The sequence below is a fragment of the Rhamphochromis sp. 'chilingali' genome, assembly GCF_963969265.1.
Source record: "Rhamphochromis sp. 'chilingali' genome assembly, chromosome: 3".
Lineage (NCBI taxonomy): Eukaryota > Metazoa > Chordata > Actinopteri > Cichliformes > Cichlidae > Rhamphochromis > Rhamphochromis sp. 'chilingali'.
The window spans coordinates 23511507-23530146 of NC_137931.1; the positions used below are offsets into that span (position 1 = coordinate 23511507).

General features: G+C 41.4%; 1 protein-coding gene across 14 annotated transcripts in view; it reads right to left on the reverse strand.

The window, feature by feature from the left end:
* LOC308393645 (nck-associated protein 5-like) overlaps positions 1-18640 on the reverse strand; it is a 201243-nt gene that overhangs the window by 62023 nt on the left and 120580 nt on the right. For all 14 annotated transcript variants that reach the window (XM_080877593.1, XM_080877594.1, XM_080877587.1 and 11 more), the window contains 2 exons: positions 8987-9077; positions 3117-3296 (listed from right to left, as the gene is read on the reverse strand). In XM_080877593.1, coding sequence (XP_080733719.1) covers positions 3117-3296; positions 8987-9077 — 271 coding nt within the window. The remainder of the gene's footprint in view (positions 1-3116; positions 3297-8986; positions 9078-18640) is intronic.

Below are 18640 nucleotides of genomic sequence, written 5' to 3' on the forward strand. Positions count from 1 at the left end.
TATTTTTTGGGGCCCAACATTCTCTGAGAACATTTCTTTGGCTCTTTAGCTCTTTAGTCATTTTCTTCATCAACTAGTACTCTACTTTATCTCCCTGTCATTTGGTGCTTCCTAGTAATGAACTGGCATGGGTAAAATCAAAACAATTTACATAGCTGATAGGAATATATCTATGCTGTCAAATAATATTACAGCAATTACAAACCTATAGCTTATCCAGTTTATCCACCAATATGTGAAGTACAGACATCTTTAGACTCAACCTAATCCATATATAATGTATATACCCTGACACGTCTTACAACAGGCTCACACGCTTGCATTTTTGGGTCTTTGGTAAATATTTATCAGGTTGTGTTTGTCAGGTGTGGACTCCTGGGTAATTTTAGCTTTAATGCCCTTATCACCTAATCAGTAAAATGACCAGTGGCCATTTCTCCCAGAATGTGCTATGTGTATTCATTTAGGCCCCGGTTACAGACTGCAGCACGTGCCTGCCAAGTTAATGAAGAGAAACAGAAACAGGAGCCGGGCGGTGCTTACTTAGTGCCAGTGGAGTTTATGCACAATGAGGGGCAGTGATGTATTGCCTCTGTTTTGTTCCTGCTGCTTTAGCTGGGGGTGCATCCATCACCCACACAGCAGCAAGGAATAAAAACGGCAGATAACTTTTGATAAAGCTGTTTAAAATGTAGCGTCTCCGTAATGCGCTTCACCAGATGGATCGCAGGGACAGGTTGACCATACTTTTCGCCAGTCTCAGAAGATAACTCACCGCTGGAGGAGCAACAGGCAGGCAATTATCTGCCACTTTGCTGTAATTAGGGTCTGTTTTCTTTCAGGGATGAACAAACAAAAGGAAGAAAAGATCAAATACACTCTGAGGACTTTTTTTACTTTTTCACTTCTTTCTCCTTCATGTGTCTTTCTTGCTACCAAAGTGTCATCTTTATTTTTCTACACGCATTTGGATTGTTTTAATTGTTAGATGGCATCTGCTGAAATATTTGGATTGTTTTATTATCAGCCTGTGTACACAAAAATGTTTGTGAGCACTTGTTTTGAACCCATTAAATTGAGTAGTAGGTACTCTGTAGTATCTAGTAGGTAATTGCCACCTCATTAAATGCAAGCTGCTCCACCAAGTGAAACAGAAGCAAAGGGCAGAAAACAGCAACCAAATTCAGCAGAATGAAGCATGAATGGTGGTAGAAGCTTTATCCATTTAATCCAGAGCTCAAAACAATTTTTTTATACAAGCTTTCTAACAACTTGCCTTTTATTTTCAATTTTATTCACTCTATTTTTATTTAATATGTGCGCTGTTTGTTTATATCAGAGGTCAACAACCTTTACTATCAAAAGAGCAACTTTTTAGCAAGGTTTGGCTTAAACAAGCTGTATGGAGACACTGCTGTGTGTGGGGTTATAATGAAGTCAGCTAAATACATATTACACTATTAACATAAGTAATAGGTGCAATACTGTGTACTTGTTATATATAATAAGTTTTTATATTTGAAATAACTAAAAAAACCTACTGACATATAAAGGCCTACTTCAAGCCTGCTTTTGATTAATAAAACATGTAGCATTAGAGCATGACTGATATATATCTGCTGGACTGATATTATCGACTGAACGTAGCTATTTTGGATTTGCTATTTATAAAGGCCAATAAATGAAAATTTAAAAAGTAAACCAGGGATAGAAAAAACACCCTTCAACCATGTTATGAATGTTGATGTTACATAGTTTGTCCACCAGAGGGCACTCCCTTTGCAGCCTCTCTTTAATGTGTTTGGAATGGCACAAACAATAACCAGATGATCCAAGCTGAGCATAAACGAGTAAATGACGAGCCGTGCCAATAAAACAAGATCATGTTTAAACTGTGTTATCATATTACCTTAATAATGATTAATCATTACGCATAACATATGTTTGGAAAATTAGTTTACTGTAATGTGTGTCTAAAAGAAATAAAATATCAGATTTTTAAAATCACCAAATCTCGATATCAGTTGTAAAAATGCTATATCGCTCGTGCTCTATGTAGCATAATAGCTTTAGTAAAAAGTAACATTTTCATTTCAATTATAACTGAAGTGCACAGATCAAGCACACCAGTAAGAAAACTATCTTTAAAAAAAAAGCAAAGCAACAAACCTCTTTGTTCATTTTTATAATTAAATTCTTTTGTTACCGTCATTAGAAGAGTTGCTGGAATTGGATAAACGAGCCACATGTGGCTCTGGAGCTGGAAGTTTGAGACCCCTGGGTTAAGCTTAGGCACCAAAGTGTCTGGCTGGGGTTAGGAAATGGTCATGACATTTACTTCTACTTCTTCACTTCCTCCTAGATAATCTGTGTTGCTCTCTGTTTATCACTGATGCAGCGGAGGATAATAGCCTCCTGAGCCAGACTAGAAGGTAGAAGAGGGCAGCTCCTGGCCGTATGCATGTGACAAATAACAAAGGATGACATCCACTCACTGGGATGATAATATATGAAATGAGTGACATGACTCGGGGTAAGACCGAGTGCCACGCACCCTTCACCACACCAAAACCAAAAAGCCACGTGGAGCCACTTAGGAGTGTATCAGTGAAGACTAAAAGCCTAACTTAATTAAGCCTGAGCACTTTAATTACTGAAGAGATCTGAGCGGATATGTGTCCAGTGGCTTCAGCACAAAAAACAAACAGTGTAGATCGCTGTGGCTGAGCATCTGCTTTGGCTGCTTTGGCTCGTGGCGGAGTATAGCCCAAATCCCCAAGCGCAGAGGAAAACAAACCAAAGCTGGAGTACAGCCCGAGGCCCCGGCGGCGATTCTCACAGGATGACTTTGCTCTCCAAATGAAGGAGACCGGAGAATTTGATGAGCTGTCATGCTTTCAGACACAACCGAGCAAGGACTCTGACAACTGTCAGACGGGCTGGCCACAAAGGATAGCCAGGGGTGGCTAGGAGTATGGATACAAGAAGTATACAGAGGCACGAATAAAGAAAACTCAGAAGGAAAAGGAGGTAGGCAGAGAGAAAAAGAAAGCTGAAAAATTCAAAGCAGGAGAGACTTAAAGAGACAACAGAAATGCGTGGTGGCGAGTTAGTACCTCCAGGGCCTTGAGGCGCTCCAGCAGGAGCTTGGTTTTGTCTTTATCCTCTTCTGCTTGGCTGGCATCATGTTCAGGATTCAGCAGCAGCCTGGGGTCCAGCTCTGCTTGAGTCACCGGCAGGGAGCCCTTCTCTACTGGGCCGTCGTGCTGTTTCTGCACTTCCTCAGAGAGTTTATCCTGACGCACAGACAGCGAAAAGAGGTTAGAGAGGGGGGTGAAAAAATAAGGAACAGAAAATCAAAGCATGAATTTGGCGAGCAAAAAGCAGAGCAGATGGGAGGAAAGAATTGAAAATAGAGGTATGACAAATGTTTCAGGGTAAAACGGTTAAGGAGGCGTGAAAGGCAGAACTCAGAGGGAAGGAGGGAGTGAATGAAGAAGAAAGGAAAAGGGGAGAGGATCAGATGGGCAGATGGGACAACAGGGAAGCAGCTTCAACAACAGAGCTCCAAAACATCCCATAATCCCTAATCATGTTTCTCTTGTTTTCTAAAGAGTGGCAGTGACCTTCAGGGGCTTTCTTTTCTGTATAATGGGGATCCTGTGCTCTCCCTCTTTGCCCTTACACAGTGTCTGTCTCACGCAGTCTCATTGCCAGCAATCTTTTCTCTTCTGGTGTTTCCTGGCATCTGTGATAATTAAACACTGGTTATAAGTAGCTAATAATGAGGTACTGTCTGGCTAGCGCCAAACTGCTAAAAACAAACTCTTGGTCACAGTTAGAACACTATTCATGCTTTTCAAGGGATCTTTGGAGCCTCACATTAGATGCTTACTGAAAACATCTATTCATCAATATTTGCTGGAAAAAGATCATCTGCTTCTTTGCTACAAGGGCTGAAAAACAAAACAAACAATTTATAGTAATGTCATTGAATTTTAAAGAAGAAAAAAAGCCCCAAAGTGGATTGTTCCAGCTTTTGTGTTTGTCTGAGAAAACAATTTGAAGACATCACCTTAGATGAAAACTCTGATGCACGCTTTGTTCTGCATTTTTTACTTTAAAAGCTGTAAAAGTATCTGACTCCACTTTTCAGTTGAAGTGAATTTTGCTTTGGCAGTAGTTTAGATATTAAAGTCATCGCTCTCTGGCATTTTTAAACCTAAAATAGTGGTTCCAGTGTTTGCAGCTGGTGACCTTTGCAAGCGCTCATCATAGGCTGAACATGTTAATAAAATTTGAGCACTGATGTTCTCTAAATATTGCATTTCACCGTACCTTAATAAGTGTAAGAGACAAGAAGTAGCCAGTATAAGATAACTTCTGAAATAAGAAAAATTATATAAACCTGGGGGGAAAATAATAATTGTTTTTGATGAGATATACTCAGATTTGGTCTTTGGACTTTCAAGGAAAACCAAGTCAGTGCTTGCCCACAACCAGTGATTGCCCAGCTGGAGTTCTGGGCAAGTAAAGCTGCACTTCCTCTAACATCAACTTCCAGTTGGCCCTAAAAATCAGTCGACAAATAATAGTGCTTGTTGAGCAGTAATACGAACTAAAACTGACTGACTGAGTTTTAATTAGTAAAATTCTAGTTTTACTAGAGAATCATGGGTATGGACAAAAACAGCCAAATAATGACAGAATCGAGAACAACCAGTGTTTCCAATATTTCACTTCACTGCCTGCAAATATTTCTCAAAAATGTGCTGTTGAATAGTTCCTGATATATAAACTGCAAATAAACAGCGTACTATCCTCCTCTAGCAACCTTCTCAGGTATGAGGGATCCAGTCTGGCCAATTAAGGGGTGACATTTACTTCCTTGGTGACTTTTCTGTCTTTGGCCTGTGGCGATAACATTTAGTGGACTGACGATTGACGATTTCTTTTAAATATAGTGGAATTTTTATTAGAGGTTTCACCATTTACAAAAATGCAAAACTGGGTATTTATCTGTTTGCATTGTTACTACATCACAGTAATTCAATTAACTGACACAGTTTGACACCTTCCAACTCCCAACAAGATAAACAGCACGTTAATCCTGTTAAGCTAGAAACTTTGATATACAGTGCTTGGTTCTGGAGATTTGTAAGCACTTTTGTTTGGGTCATTCAGGAGTCCAGTAAGGATCTCAGTCATAAGAGCTTGAATATACTGATGATTCTTGAGAAAAGAATTGTTATTTTCCTACAATAAGTCTTGCACTTGAATAAATGAATGAAGTAAAATACTTTGCTGTATCTGATATTCAAGAGTGGCTGATTTCTTTAAAATCAGCAGTGTCTCAGTGCTTGATCATTTAGGGCAATTTTCCCCCCAGTGGTCTTTGATTTCTTTCATTTGAACAGGTTTTCAAAGAGGCAAAGATTCACAGGATAAAATAAATATGTGAGGAAAAGCTGGATGGTAAAGACCCAAATTTGATGCACATTTTTCTTTTTTTTCCCTCACAAATTCATCATCTTGTGACCCTTCAGATTGATCCTAAAACCTCTTGAAGTGATCCCTAGTTGCAGTTCTTTATACTTACTAACTGCAGGCTTTTGGTAAAAAGATGTGTTGAATAAATGTTAATAACATGTTAGCTAGATGACAATGAAGGTATTATTGCATCCTAAGTCACAAGAGCAGAGTAAGAACTTGAGTGCGACATATCACTGTGCATGTGCCTTAAAATTTTCCTCCTCAGCAGATGAAGTCTGAAGACACCTGCGGTTAATGTGCTCGACAAAAGTGAGGTTAGCATCACAGATGAATAGCCGCAACTCTTTTTTTTTTTTAAATCTGAAAGCTGCACAGACCAAGCTGCTACTTTCTTCTAAAAGGAATTGGAAATAATGTCCTTCAGAATACACCCCCACCCCACCGCTTGATTAAATGTCGTCTAAACATGTATTAGGTTTTCAATCTTGTTCGATTCCATCAGACAATTGTGTTCAAGGCAATACTTTATAGTCAAGGTTCTAAGTCTGCTTTCGTTCGCCTGTGATGCCTGTGATTTGAGAGACTGCTCATCAGACGGCGTTAAAGGGCTCTGTAATAATCTCCGCAGAGAGAGTCTGGAGTGGGAGAGGGGAGGGAACTTTGTCCCTCACGTTGCCCTTTCAAGTTATTGAGTTTGCCTGCTGAATACACAGAATACAGCAGCGGCAGCAGGAGCACATCACTGCGTAGGAGCGGCTGGTGTTTAGTTATACAGCATATGGGAATAGCACAATAACCCTCCAAGTATATTCTCTATCCGCTGCTGATCACATAAGGAAATGTTTACAGTTTACATCAAGCAGCAGATCACTGAGTTTAGCTTGTTTTTAAATTTTTGACTTCTGTTGCTAAAAAAGATAAAGAAATCCAAGTCCTTCATATATCTGTTATCATTTTGTGATCGTTTCCATGAAGGTTTATGTGATGTATATCCATTTTAATTTGCTTTAATCTAGCTAGCAGTTCACTATGTAGAGAGCTGGCATGCTAACATACTAATGGTAATGTAGTACAATATAGGCTACCATAAAAAACATATCTTGTATATATAGTAGCCTTTCAGAATATACTAGCTAAGGTTTTGAGGGGGATATAGATTCCTGATCTTCCTGTTGGTCTGTCTTTAGGCTTTAAATAAAGAGCACAGAACTTTCACTTGGGAGAGTAGAGTTCAAATCTCACTTGAAGACAAAAATTAGCACTGACTGGTAGGAGGGGCAAAGAACAATTGAGAAGGGAGTCTCCCTGTTGTTTAATTGCAATGGGTTTTTCTAGATTTCCACCTTCTGCAGTTAAAAAACTTTGCAGTGTTAGCGTTCTTGTTGGTATTTTGACGGCAAAAGTTACCATGTTTGGAGTACAACGAGTTCTAAGCTATAAGCTAACACTAGCAAGTGTAGTTAGCAAGGTGCCATCTGATAACAGGTGCCTAAGTAAGAGACTAAAGCTTATTTTAGACTTCTGTGTTGAGCCAAGGCAAGTAGCCAATACCGTTGCCAGCATTTATACCTGTTCGTGCACTTTTGGCACCAAAAACCAATTTGGTGGCTGATTTTCTCTCTTCAAATTGATCCCTTATCTTACAGTCGCTTTTGAAAATGGCAGCAGAAGAAGTAGCTGAAAATGCATAAACAGGCCAATCAAAGGTGTTTTGAGCTACATCGAGGCAATGGAGGTGCATGTCAGGAAATGGCATAGGGCTTCTTCGGTGTTAATGGTTATGATGTATCTACGGTATAGATTTAATTACACTGTAATAAAATACTCTAACTTAATTCATAAGCCACAATCTTCTATACATCACAGCAGGTCATATTTTTCCTCAGATAATTCAATTGCCAACAACATTAGAGAGATCCAATTAAGTCCAATTAGTGGAAGTGGGTAGTAGCAGGAATCCATTAGCACAGTTGCTACCCCTAATTCCAGTATTTGATGGACAATTTATTGAAGTTGGCTCTTGAGTTTCTTCAAGTTTGTCTATTGTTTTCCTTTTAAGGCTTTAGATAAAGAGTACAGAAGTTTCACTTGGGAGAGTAAGGTTCAAATCCCACCTACAACCAAAGGTTAGCAAATGTTATTAAAAAATTAACCCCATTCAGAGTTTTTGTGAAGAAGGAAGCACAGAAGTCAGAAACACTCTTGTATTAAACTGTAAATGTGCTTTCTATAGCTGTAAAGTATTTTCTAACATGGGTGTCCAGGGTGAATTGAATCGCTTTTGGAGAACAGCCTCAAGTGGCCATTAGACGAACTGCAGATTTAGTACTTCATGCTCAGAACCCCAAATTTTTTAACACCACTGACTGAGTGTTTCTTCCCCTCACACTCCCTTTTTAAGGGTTTATTTTATATGCACAGACAACAGACAACGCTATCTGCATATTAACAAAGTGGATTCATTTGATATATATTTCATAAGACTGCACTGTCGAGTTGCATTTTTGTGATGAAGCTTTTGCGCCTCAGGACAACTTTCAGACATGAGTCTATTATTATGGCTGCTAAACCCATGTTTCACATGTACTCAGTGGAATACATAAGCAATAGAGCCACTGACAGTGAACTTTACGATCCTTGTTCTTTATTCGGGACACTTTGATTCGCACTCATCAGTCAAGGATGATTTTTGTCTGCATCTATTCCTGTCTTGTGATATACACATGTAGTCATTAATAAAGACACTCTTTTTATTGCATACTTCATGAACTAGTGGCTGCCCTTTTCTTCTCCTCCCTCGAGGCATTTCACTCTCATTTCACCGGCTCGAAGTTAAAGACAATAATGTGGCTGCTGCTTTATGGACACTGTAGTTACCGTGTGCCCCTAGTGTGACATATAAGAAACAAACGACCAGTGAGGCTTAATAAATACTCTAAGAGTCTAAAGTATTTTCAAGACTACAAATGAATGCAGCACACATAGCTGGGGGCAAAAGAACATTTGTTTTCTATAGTTAGGCCTCTCAGATAATGCCCCACTGATGATAGACCGAGCGAAGCATTTCTGCACTGCAACACTGTGTAAACATGTTCAGCTCCAAATTGTGAAGTGAGACCCCAAAGGTGACCCAAGCTTCAAAAATACACGGTATTACTTATTCTTTCTGCATTTCTGCTCAATCCCAGCAGCTATTTCTCTTACATAACAGGGCCGGGAATGAATTCTTTCACCTTGACTCAGTCTGGCTTTAGTCAATACCCAGGCTCTCAGCTAAATAAGAAAAAACAAACAGTGGAAGACAAAGACGCATGTCTCTACTAAATGATCACTGCATGTCAGTAAATAAATTCTGAAAATAACAAATTTCATTTGTCCTTTCATTATTTCTGTACTTTTTCCTAAGATTGAAGCAGCTTTAAGAATAACCTCTCTCTGGACCATCACTGGCATCACAGTCTCACTGTAATGAGATTTTTAAATGAGAGTTTACCTTGTAGACCTTCATGATGTCCACCGTGTCCACAGCAGTCTGCTCCAGGACACCCTGATTCTGCAGCAGTGACCGCACTGTCTCTTCCATCCTGCGCACACGAAACACACATCGTCAGAAAAAAAGATGCATTAGTGGGAAATGATGATGATGTGGAGACCTAAAAGTCAGAGGCTATAATGTCCTTAAAACTAATATTAAGTTCTTTATTTTATTTTATTTTATTTCATACAACAACATTGCTAAATATCAGCCCAGCAAAGGAGGAAGTATGCTAATGTTATACATTGCCACTGTGTGCGTACGGAGGAGCTCAGGGTGCATGTAGGGTCAACAAAACATGTAGGAGTGAAGAAGTGTAGTTTTAAAACAGTTTATTTTCCTGTTAGCTCTAAATACGTTTTTTTTACACATGAAATTAGGACCGAGTGTTGTCAAAACTGTTGGTAAAAGCATCTGATTGGTAACATCTTCATTTTTCATCATGATAATGATCCCAAACAATAAATAATATTAATAATAAATAGGTAAAGCTGGACTTTTTCATGTGTCGATACGTCTTCTGGCCCTGCACCTGCCCCATTTTTAGATGGGGTAGTGCATGTACTGTATTTTTCTGTCTTACTGTAAAGCAAACCCTCATCTTTCCTGAGAAATCTAATAAAACCTCCACCACCACCCTCAGATTTGAGGCATGTACTGGCAGATGTGTTTTTCTGCAGGATGGTGCATATTTTAATTTAATTTCGAGGACTTCTTGTTCTCATGCACGCTCACCCAAGCAAAAACAAAGATAGATAAAGGCTAATAACGGTGCCTTTCAGGGTTTTAGGTTCCACTACTCCAAAAAAGATAGTAACTCAGAGCCAAGGTCCAAATGACCTCAACAGTATATAAAACATCCCAACCCATGTGATACCAGCAGCCTCAAAATGATGAGCAGAGTCAAATGTTCGGCTAAAAATATCTGACGTGGAATCTGTTTTCAAGCTAAAGGCTTGCTGTTTGAAACGGATCATTGCGTTCTTCTTCCTTTGTTTTAATACTCTCCATAAGAAAGCCCACACAAACACACACACAAATGGCTCAGAAGTGAAAATAGAAAGGGGAATGGGACTGAATCAGAGCCAGAAGACACAAGATGGATGAGTCGCAATTTTTCTGGACTGAATCCCAACTTCTGCTCCGTTCGCTATGCGAGGAACATGTCGTCCAAAATGACCAGACTGAGTGCAAAAAACTGCAGTCGCAGTGTTTACTGACTTATTGTGTGAGATTTTCTAGGCGTGTGTCAGCGCACAGCTGTATTCACGTCTGCTGATGACTTGAATTAAGCGCAATCACGGCAGCACAAACCAAGCGAGCGACCCTGACCTTCAAGGCCCCCGTCTGCTCAGAAACAATCTTTTGCTTCTATTTTGTGCTGCGAACGCTGCAAGCTGCATGCAGAACAGGTACCAAAGAGTGAAAACACCTCTACCTATTTCCATCTGAATAGCAGCCACATGCCCTTTCAATCCCCAGCGCTGTACGGTGACCTTTCACCTCACAGGCGTTCACTTTGTGATTCTGTGAAAAAGAAAAGAAAACCTACCCCAGCACCAGATAAGCTGTGAAAGATAATCCCAGCTGGGATCATGTAAATGGAAGTGATAAGATGAAACTGACATTCAGGAGCACCAGAGGATCCAGAGTAACAGGCAGTCTTTGTAAAAAAATAAATAAATTTTAAAAAAGTCTCGACAAAAGAAAAAACGTTGACACTGTCAGCTGGGAATCATCTGGATTCATGACACCATCTTCTTCTTCAACTTTTGATTGGTTTGATTTGCGGTGAAGTTAAACAAGGAAGGACCCACACGGAAGGAGCTGAGATGTAAATTTGAACGTTCAGAGCGACATTCAACCCAGTCTGCCGCATGCTATTTGCATTAGCAAGGACTATCACCTCCTTTTTTCTCTAGCCTCAAAGTCGGGACTCATGTGCCTGTCAGTGTGACAGAAGGCCTTGTATTACTTACTGAGGCAGTGCAAAAGTGCATGAATCATTCAAAAAGTTTAACCAACCAGAGTTTCAATCAATTTCTGGATGTCCTTTACACATTTACAGGCAATGTTATCAAAGTTTTGACTTATTTGTACAAGAATGTCAAACATTCATAAACTGTATGTGGGGGCTACGAGGACACTGTTACACAGTTTTAAAAAATACTTGTGTAATTCAAAGAAATTCTTCAAGGTTTCAGGATTCTCACGTACAGTGTTGTGAGGAACCTTCCTTTCTGATTTATTCGTTTTTTATATATTTGTCACACTTACATGTGTCAAGATAACCTGAGTAAATTCAAAATGCAGTTTTAAAATGATGATTTCATTTATTAGGGGATCAATTTTATCCAAACCTACCTGTCGCTGTGTGAAAAAATGAACTGCCTCCTAAACCTAATTACTGGTTCTGCCACCCTTGGCAGCAAGAACTGCAATCAAGAGTTTGTGTAAACTGGAAATCAGTGTTTCACATCACTGTGGAAGAATTACATCCACTCTTCTTTGCAGAATTGTTTTAATTCAGACACATTGGAGGGTTTTCCAGCATGAAGGGCCTGTTTAAGGACAATGCAAAGCATCTCAATCCAATTTAAGTCCAGACTTTGACTCAACCACTCCAAAACCTTCTTTTTTTTTTTTTGAGTCATTCTGAGGTGGACTCGCTGCTGTGTTTCTGATCATTGTCCTGCTGCGAAACCCAAGTGCTCTTGAGCTTCAGAGCATAAACTGATGGTCAGACATCCTCCTTCAGAGCAGAATTCAAGGTTCCATCAGTTACAGCAAGTCGTCCTGAAGCAGCAAAGCAGCCCCATCACACTACCACCACCATGTTTGACTGTTGCTGTGATGTTCTTTTTATGAAATGCTGTTAGTTTGATGTCAGATGTAACAGGACTTAAACCTTCCACAAAGTTCAGCTTTTGTCTCGTCAGTCCACAGAATATTTTCTTGGGATCATCCAGATGTTTTTGGTAAATGTGAGACGAACCATTGTGTTGTTTTTGGTCAGCAGTGGTTTTCTCCTTGGCCTCTCCCATGGACGCTATTCTTTCCCTTTCTTATTGTCTTTCTTATTTTAGCGTTATGGTAGGGAGCATTGCCATTTTCAAGGAAGCTGGTGCCACCGGGGAGTTGTGTGTTTGGTCTGAAACAGATTTTGGTGGACTAACAAAGTGCAAAGTAGAAACCATAAAAATACCAGGACCCAACGATAACCAATGCTCCTCATTTTGTCTGTCTTCATTTTTATAATGTCGTGACTGACCAGTGGTTTTATCCATTCATATTTTTGGAGCCAAAGGCAGAAGAGCACAACGATGTTCCTGGTGGCTTTTCAGTGATCAGCAGTGGCTGTCGGCTATGTGGTAGTGGGTGAAAATGAGCACATGGAGGCAGGGCAGAGGAGGAACACCATCTGTCCAGGCTGAGCCATAAAGCCGGCTGTAATCAGGCTGCTAGCTGCTGAACGAACAGTCAAAGCGGCAGTCAGGCAGAGCTGATGGCAGATTGCTCCAGTTTCTGCTTTAAATGCTGCCCTTAATCAGCACAACCTATAGAGAAAAGAGGGCGTAGACACGGATAGCTTCGGTGTCCGGAGACGCCGAAATGGGTCAAGGACGAACATGATCAGCATTGCAAGCGGTTGCCGTCCTTGGGGCTGAGGGGATTTGGGCAGGTGACCACCAACAGATATAGCACCAGTGTCTGCCTCTGTGTATTAACATGCCACTGAGATATCTATCAGCCTGAGAGATAAATCCCTAGCAATTTTTCAAGAAGTCACAAAGGTCTTTTTTTTAAAACACCTAACTTTCAGTTTCACACTCAGTTTCTCAAGCTGTGACTCTTGATTCCAACCGAACGTGACGTGCATGAGCTGATTCTGAACAGCACTTCATTATTTTGTTGATCTCATCCGCGACAATTCAGGAACGAATTGCCAACAATTTATGAGAATGCACTATAAAAATGTAGAGCAGTGTGTGTGTGTGTGTGTGTGTGTGTGTGTGTGTGTGTGTGTGTGTGTGTAGGGGGCTTTTAAACCTAAACTGCGATGACATTTCATTAAGCGACACAACAGATGGAGTCGAAATTATTCTAATACATGAAAAATGCACCAGATAAGCCGGCAAAGCGAAGCAGAAGAATTAAATGAATACATGAATGACATGGTTTGCCAAAAGTTTGGTTTTGTTGCACACAAGTCCACACCTGCATAACTCGCTGTGAACTGGCAAGGCCTCGGTGACCTTCACTTTACTAAAGTGGCAGGATGGTGAGAAACACTTTGATGCCTCAGGATGCCTGCCTGCTGCTCATATTGTGGCTGGAGAAGGAGGAGGAGGTGGAGGAGGGAGAAGGTCTGGTTTTGTGGCACACCTGAAAGAGAGCCTTTGTGTTTCTAAACAGACCCGGTGCGCTCTGGAGGTGCCTCGTTTTCCATACCCCTTCCATTTCAGAGATCACTGAAGCCACAGATGTGTGTGTGTGTGTGTGTGTGTGTGTGTGTGTGTGTGTGTGTGTGTGTGTGTGTGTGTGTGTGTGTGTGTGTGTGTGTGTGTGTGTGTGTGTGTGTGTGTGTGTGGCATCTCACTGGATAGACTTTGGTCCTTTTGAAGGCTCGGGCAGAAAGACTTTGAAGTTTTGCGGTGGTGCTGGGGGACTGGAGGTCCTCATTGTTGACAGAAAAAAAAATCTGGCTCCATCTGGACTAAAGATTTATTCTGCGTGGCGATAACTCTCCCGTTTTCTCCGTTTGCTACAGCTACAACCACATTTCCACAGATTTGCAAATCATTTAACGTCCATATGTGACCAGGAAATGTTATAAAGGCAACATATTAAAAAAAATGTTGTTGAAATTCTATTTTATGCTCGTTTGTTACTTGGGGACAGGGACATGTTTACCACAGTGTTGCATCACCTCCTCTTTGAACATCACTCTGTAAACATTTGGGAACTGAAGAGACCAGCTTCTGTGGCTTTGACAGCAGTGTTTTCTTCTTTTTGCTGCTTAGATTTTTTTTTTTTTTTTTTTTTGCAGACTTTAGTTTGGCGTTGTCTTGCTGAAATAGGCAAGGCCTTCTCTAAAAAAGTCATCTGCTGGCAGCGTACGTGGCTCCAGACCTGAATATATTCCTCAGAGTTATTGCTCCTGTCTCCAGGATTTCCAATAAGATCTGAGATCTTCTGAGCTCGAAACATCCCCTTTTTTTCCTGTACACTATAAATTTTTACTTGCATTTGAAGATTCAACAATGAATGCACCCACGCAGTGATTTCCAACTACAGAATCAATCCGGTTTTCAATACACTGAGGGCCCGAGGTACATGACCACTGAATATTAGTTTTCAGCCTCGTCTTTTATGAAAACAGTTCCTCTGAATTTTGTTACTATATAAATGATGTAGATACTGTAGATGCAGGAATCTGCAAATTCTTTGAAATTTTCAAATTTCTCTGAAACTTTTGTCCTCACAAACCTTTACAGAGTGGTGAACTACCATTTTACATACTATTGGCCTTCAGAGCTGCCTTAATTCTTTGTAGTACAGATATGACAAGCTGCTGGAAACATTTCTCAGAGTTCATAGTGACATGATAGCATCAAAGAGTTGCTGCAGAGTTGTACATCCAACCAGTGTTCAGTGGATCAGTGCTTTCATGTTTTTTATGCTAATGTCACAACAGAAATCAAGACTCATCAGACCAGGACACTTTTTTCCAATCTAGTATTGTCCGATTTCGTGAGCCCGTGTAAACTATGGCCATAGTTTCCTGTTGTTAGCTAAACAGAATGGTACCTGGTGTGGTCTTCTGTTGCTGCTGAGATGCTCTTCTGCGTAGTTTGCTCATAACAAGTGGTTATTTGAGCTACGTTTGCCTTCCTGTCAGCTTCAAGCATTCTGCCAATTCTCCTCTGACATCAGTGAGGCATTTTTACCCAGAGAACTGCCGATCCCTGGATGTTTTCTCTTTTTCAGATCTAGAAGTGTGTCCTTTGTAAACCCTAGTGATGGTTGTGTGGGGAGAAATCAGATCTGCCCTTCAGGTACCAACAGCCATACCACATTCAAAGTCACTTAAATCACTTTTTTCCCCTGATGCTCATTGTGAACTTCAGTAGAAGTTGCCATGTGCCATTTGTATTAATGAGCAGTTGAACAGACAGACCTAATGAAGAGTCTGGTAAGTGTACATCCAGTTATCTTACTAATTAACCTCACAGGTTGCACTAGGTGTTTCTATTTTTTTATCATTACCTTACTTTTTCAGTCTTTTATTGCCCTAATCATAATGTAAATGCTTAAATCTACAAGCAGATTAATTTCTTCAATCTCATAAAAATCATATTCAATTAAATAGAGTTTCCAATTTATTTGAAAATCCCTACATTCTCTTATTCCTGACAGCTAACAGAGCACCAGCAGTTTTTGGAACTGACTTGTAGTTCATCTGCTTGAATTTTGAACTGTGATCTGACGTCTTGTGCCTGAACTACTCGTTCTAATCTCATTTTCTTCAGCAACTCATGCAGCCGGCACTATGACTAAGAGTGCTTTGAATAATTTGCATTAATTTGTTAGAAAGTGTTTGCGAGAGAGGTAATTATGAAGTAATGCGGTTCCTCGAGCATTAAAATAGTGCATTTAAATAAGCAAACGTATGTTTCCAGAGCTAAGTAAAGAACAGGACAAGCTCCCAGCTAAACAAGACAAGTAAACAGTGCAATTTGTCTCTGCTAAAGTCAGCTACTTGAAACATATGTGAGAGAAAGGGAGTACGCTAAATGCTTTTGATGGATGGAATATAACCCTCAGATGACAGAGCATTAGTTTACATAAAAAACATGCTCAGTGTGATAGTGTGATTAATCTCAAAGTGCTTGCAGGGACCTACTCAAAGCACCATTCTGGGAAGGAGAGACGAAGGAAAGGACAAAAGGCAAATGCCAATTCTGACTCTCGTGACCCTTGTGGTGCACCGGCTGAATTTCAAGTGTGGTGCTTGTCAGCAGTCCAGGAAATACAATTAAGACTCCAATAAATTTTCAGCCTGGGGTCGACAATGTTAAGGCTAACACACCCCTCTCGCCTCCTCTCAAACACGCACACACACACGGAGAACGCACACGAGCTCAGAGCTCTTCATGTGTCAGCGATCCGCAGCGGTACAAAACGATGCACTGTCAGAACAGAGCGGGTGATACAGTTAGCATATGAAAAACTTCCAGTCCTCTTCCTCTTTTTGCCATACAGCTGTCAGAAGCCACAATGACTTCAAACGCTTCATTCAAAACTATTTCTATTCATCAAAACTGCATCCCCCTTTATTCAGCTCTAACCTTCAATGACAAATTCCTTCACAGACCTGAAAATGATCAAAGGGCTCCAAAAACCTCTGCCAAAAGCTGAAAATTGTAGCTCAAAACTCACCCCGTCTTGACTTTTTCTCCATTTTTACTGCCGCCGTTTTTTCCGAAAAAGGCCAGAAGCACCGTGCAGACATCCCTGAGCTCCATATGTGAAGTCATCCGCTGTAAAGTGACCTAGACACTACAGCACATATGTGGGTCTCTGGGCTAAAATAGGCCATGCGGTCATCATATAAGCCTGAGTGCTTTTCACTCAATCGACGGTCAGTCCAGCGGCCGGGTCAACCAAGTCAGCCTGACGGCACAGCTCCTGTTATCACTCTGTACTTGCTGTGTCTCCAACGTGTCATTATCCGGCACTAGCCTGTGCAAAGACAGTGATCTGGCAGGCAAAGACTTTCCCATATGTCCCATGTTAAGCCCTCCACACAAGAGAAGGGCACCTGCTGGGCGGCAAGCAGGCCAGCAGTCTCAGATAGCATGGGGAAGGCGGTGGCGGGGGGGGAGCAGCGATGGACTTGCACAAGTAAGGACAGGGATCCCCCTGTTTGGCAGCCTGTGTGTGTGTTTGTGTACACGCACATGTGTAGCTGTGTGGGTCTTTATTAGTGATTAAGAGGCTTTGGCTTTCATAAAATCGACACTTTCCGTGCAAGAAAAGCTGAGAGGGAGGCAGCGTGCCAGGACACTCACCGCACGATCAGAGATCTCTACAGGACTTCCAGCGAGTCGCTTTCTACCATCACATTTTTGGTTAATTTTAGTCAGTGCTCTCCTGCCACGTGCATGTTTGCAAGTTTCACAGCTCAGATGAAGCAGGAGACACACACACACACACACTCCTATTGTGGGGATATTCATGCTGCCAGCGTTCCTCGGCAGGCACTTTGTCTCTATCCCGAATTAGAAATAAAAGCAAGGTCTTTTACTTTGTTTTTCCTCTTTATCACAGAAAGTCCCACAGGCATGTGTTTGAGAATGAAGACCATAATGTGAGGATGAAATATCTGAATCCTCAAAGAATCTTCACCTGAACAAGAGGACGCTCTTCTTGCTCTCTCCGACTGTGGTCGCACTCTCACTTTATCAGCGCCGCAGTCAGGCTTCGGTTGACTGAAACCCTCTAATCTGATTTGACAGGAGCACAATTGGAATATCCCAAAGCTGGTGAAACGATACTGTGAACAATCACCTGGTTGTGCAGCTGAATCGAGGCCATGAGGGGCCCTCGCGTGACTGATTCATCGACAGCTCCAATCGCCTTATCTGACCTTAACAAGGTGCTGCGAAACTGTCTGTTTTTTGGCCCCGAAATAGTCCATTCTTCTTCTCAGACTCCTTTCCAGCAACACACACCCACCGGGTGATTGCCTAGCTTAACACAATGCTAAGCCACTCTTATCCTCTTAGAGCTGTTTTTGCAGAAAACTCGCAAGGAGACCCTTTCTAGTACGTGACCTAAATGAAGCAGAGAGGCAAACAAAACTGGTGGTGAAGAGTTTGGCTTTGAGGACAGGTCAGAGTTGTAAAAGTCATGCATATCAGTCATGCATGTTACAGTGGAGTAGCATTTCAAAGGTCCTCGCCCTTGTGACCGCTGCCTCTCGCCAGAGAACTTTAACCTGACCAACAAGACACACATGCAAGAGACGCAAGGGGGAAAAGAGATCAAGCGGCCGGAGCATTTAGTGTGCCCCGTAAATCATATTTCATAAATCTTTGCTGTGACAACAACGGCAAATAGTAAAAATGTGCAAAAACCACAACAGTTCAGCCATCCAAGACTTCTGAAATAACCACAAAAGGGTTTTTAGCAGAAGCACTGCACAGACTGCACAGACAGGGTGCAATCGAGGACTAGCCTGCAAGAGTGTAAATTAAAAAGGACATATGGAGGCGACCAGATTTAGATTCCTCCTTCATCCCCCTCAACCCCCAGCACTTCCACTATGTTTGGGAGGATTTAGAGTGCAAATTCACGAGGTCTGTCCCACATGTTCACCCCTGGCCAAAGGAAGCATTTAGCAGCAAAGAAGCCATCGGCTCTCGAGAGCATCTAGCTGGAGCCTCTCTAAGCATCTCCCTTATGGGCTGCAGGCATGTGCATCCCACATGTGAGAGAGAGCTACAGACTGAGCAAGACATCCCAGCGGGAGACCTTAGTCGTGATGACAGCGTGTAGCGCATTACTTACACCCAGACCCTACAGCCTCTTCCTACCATGGACTTT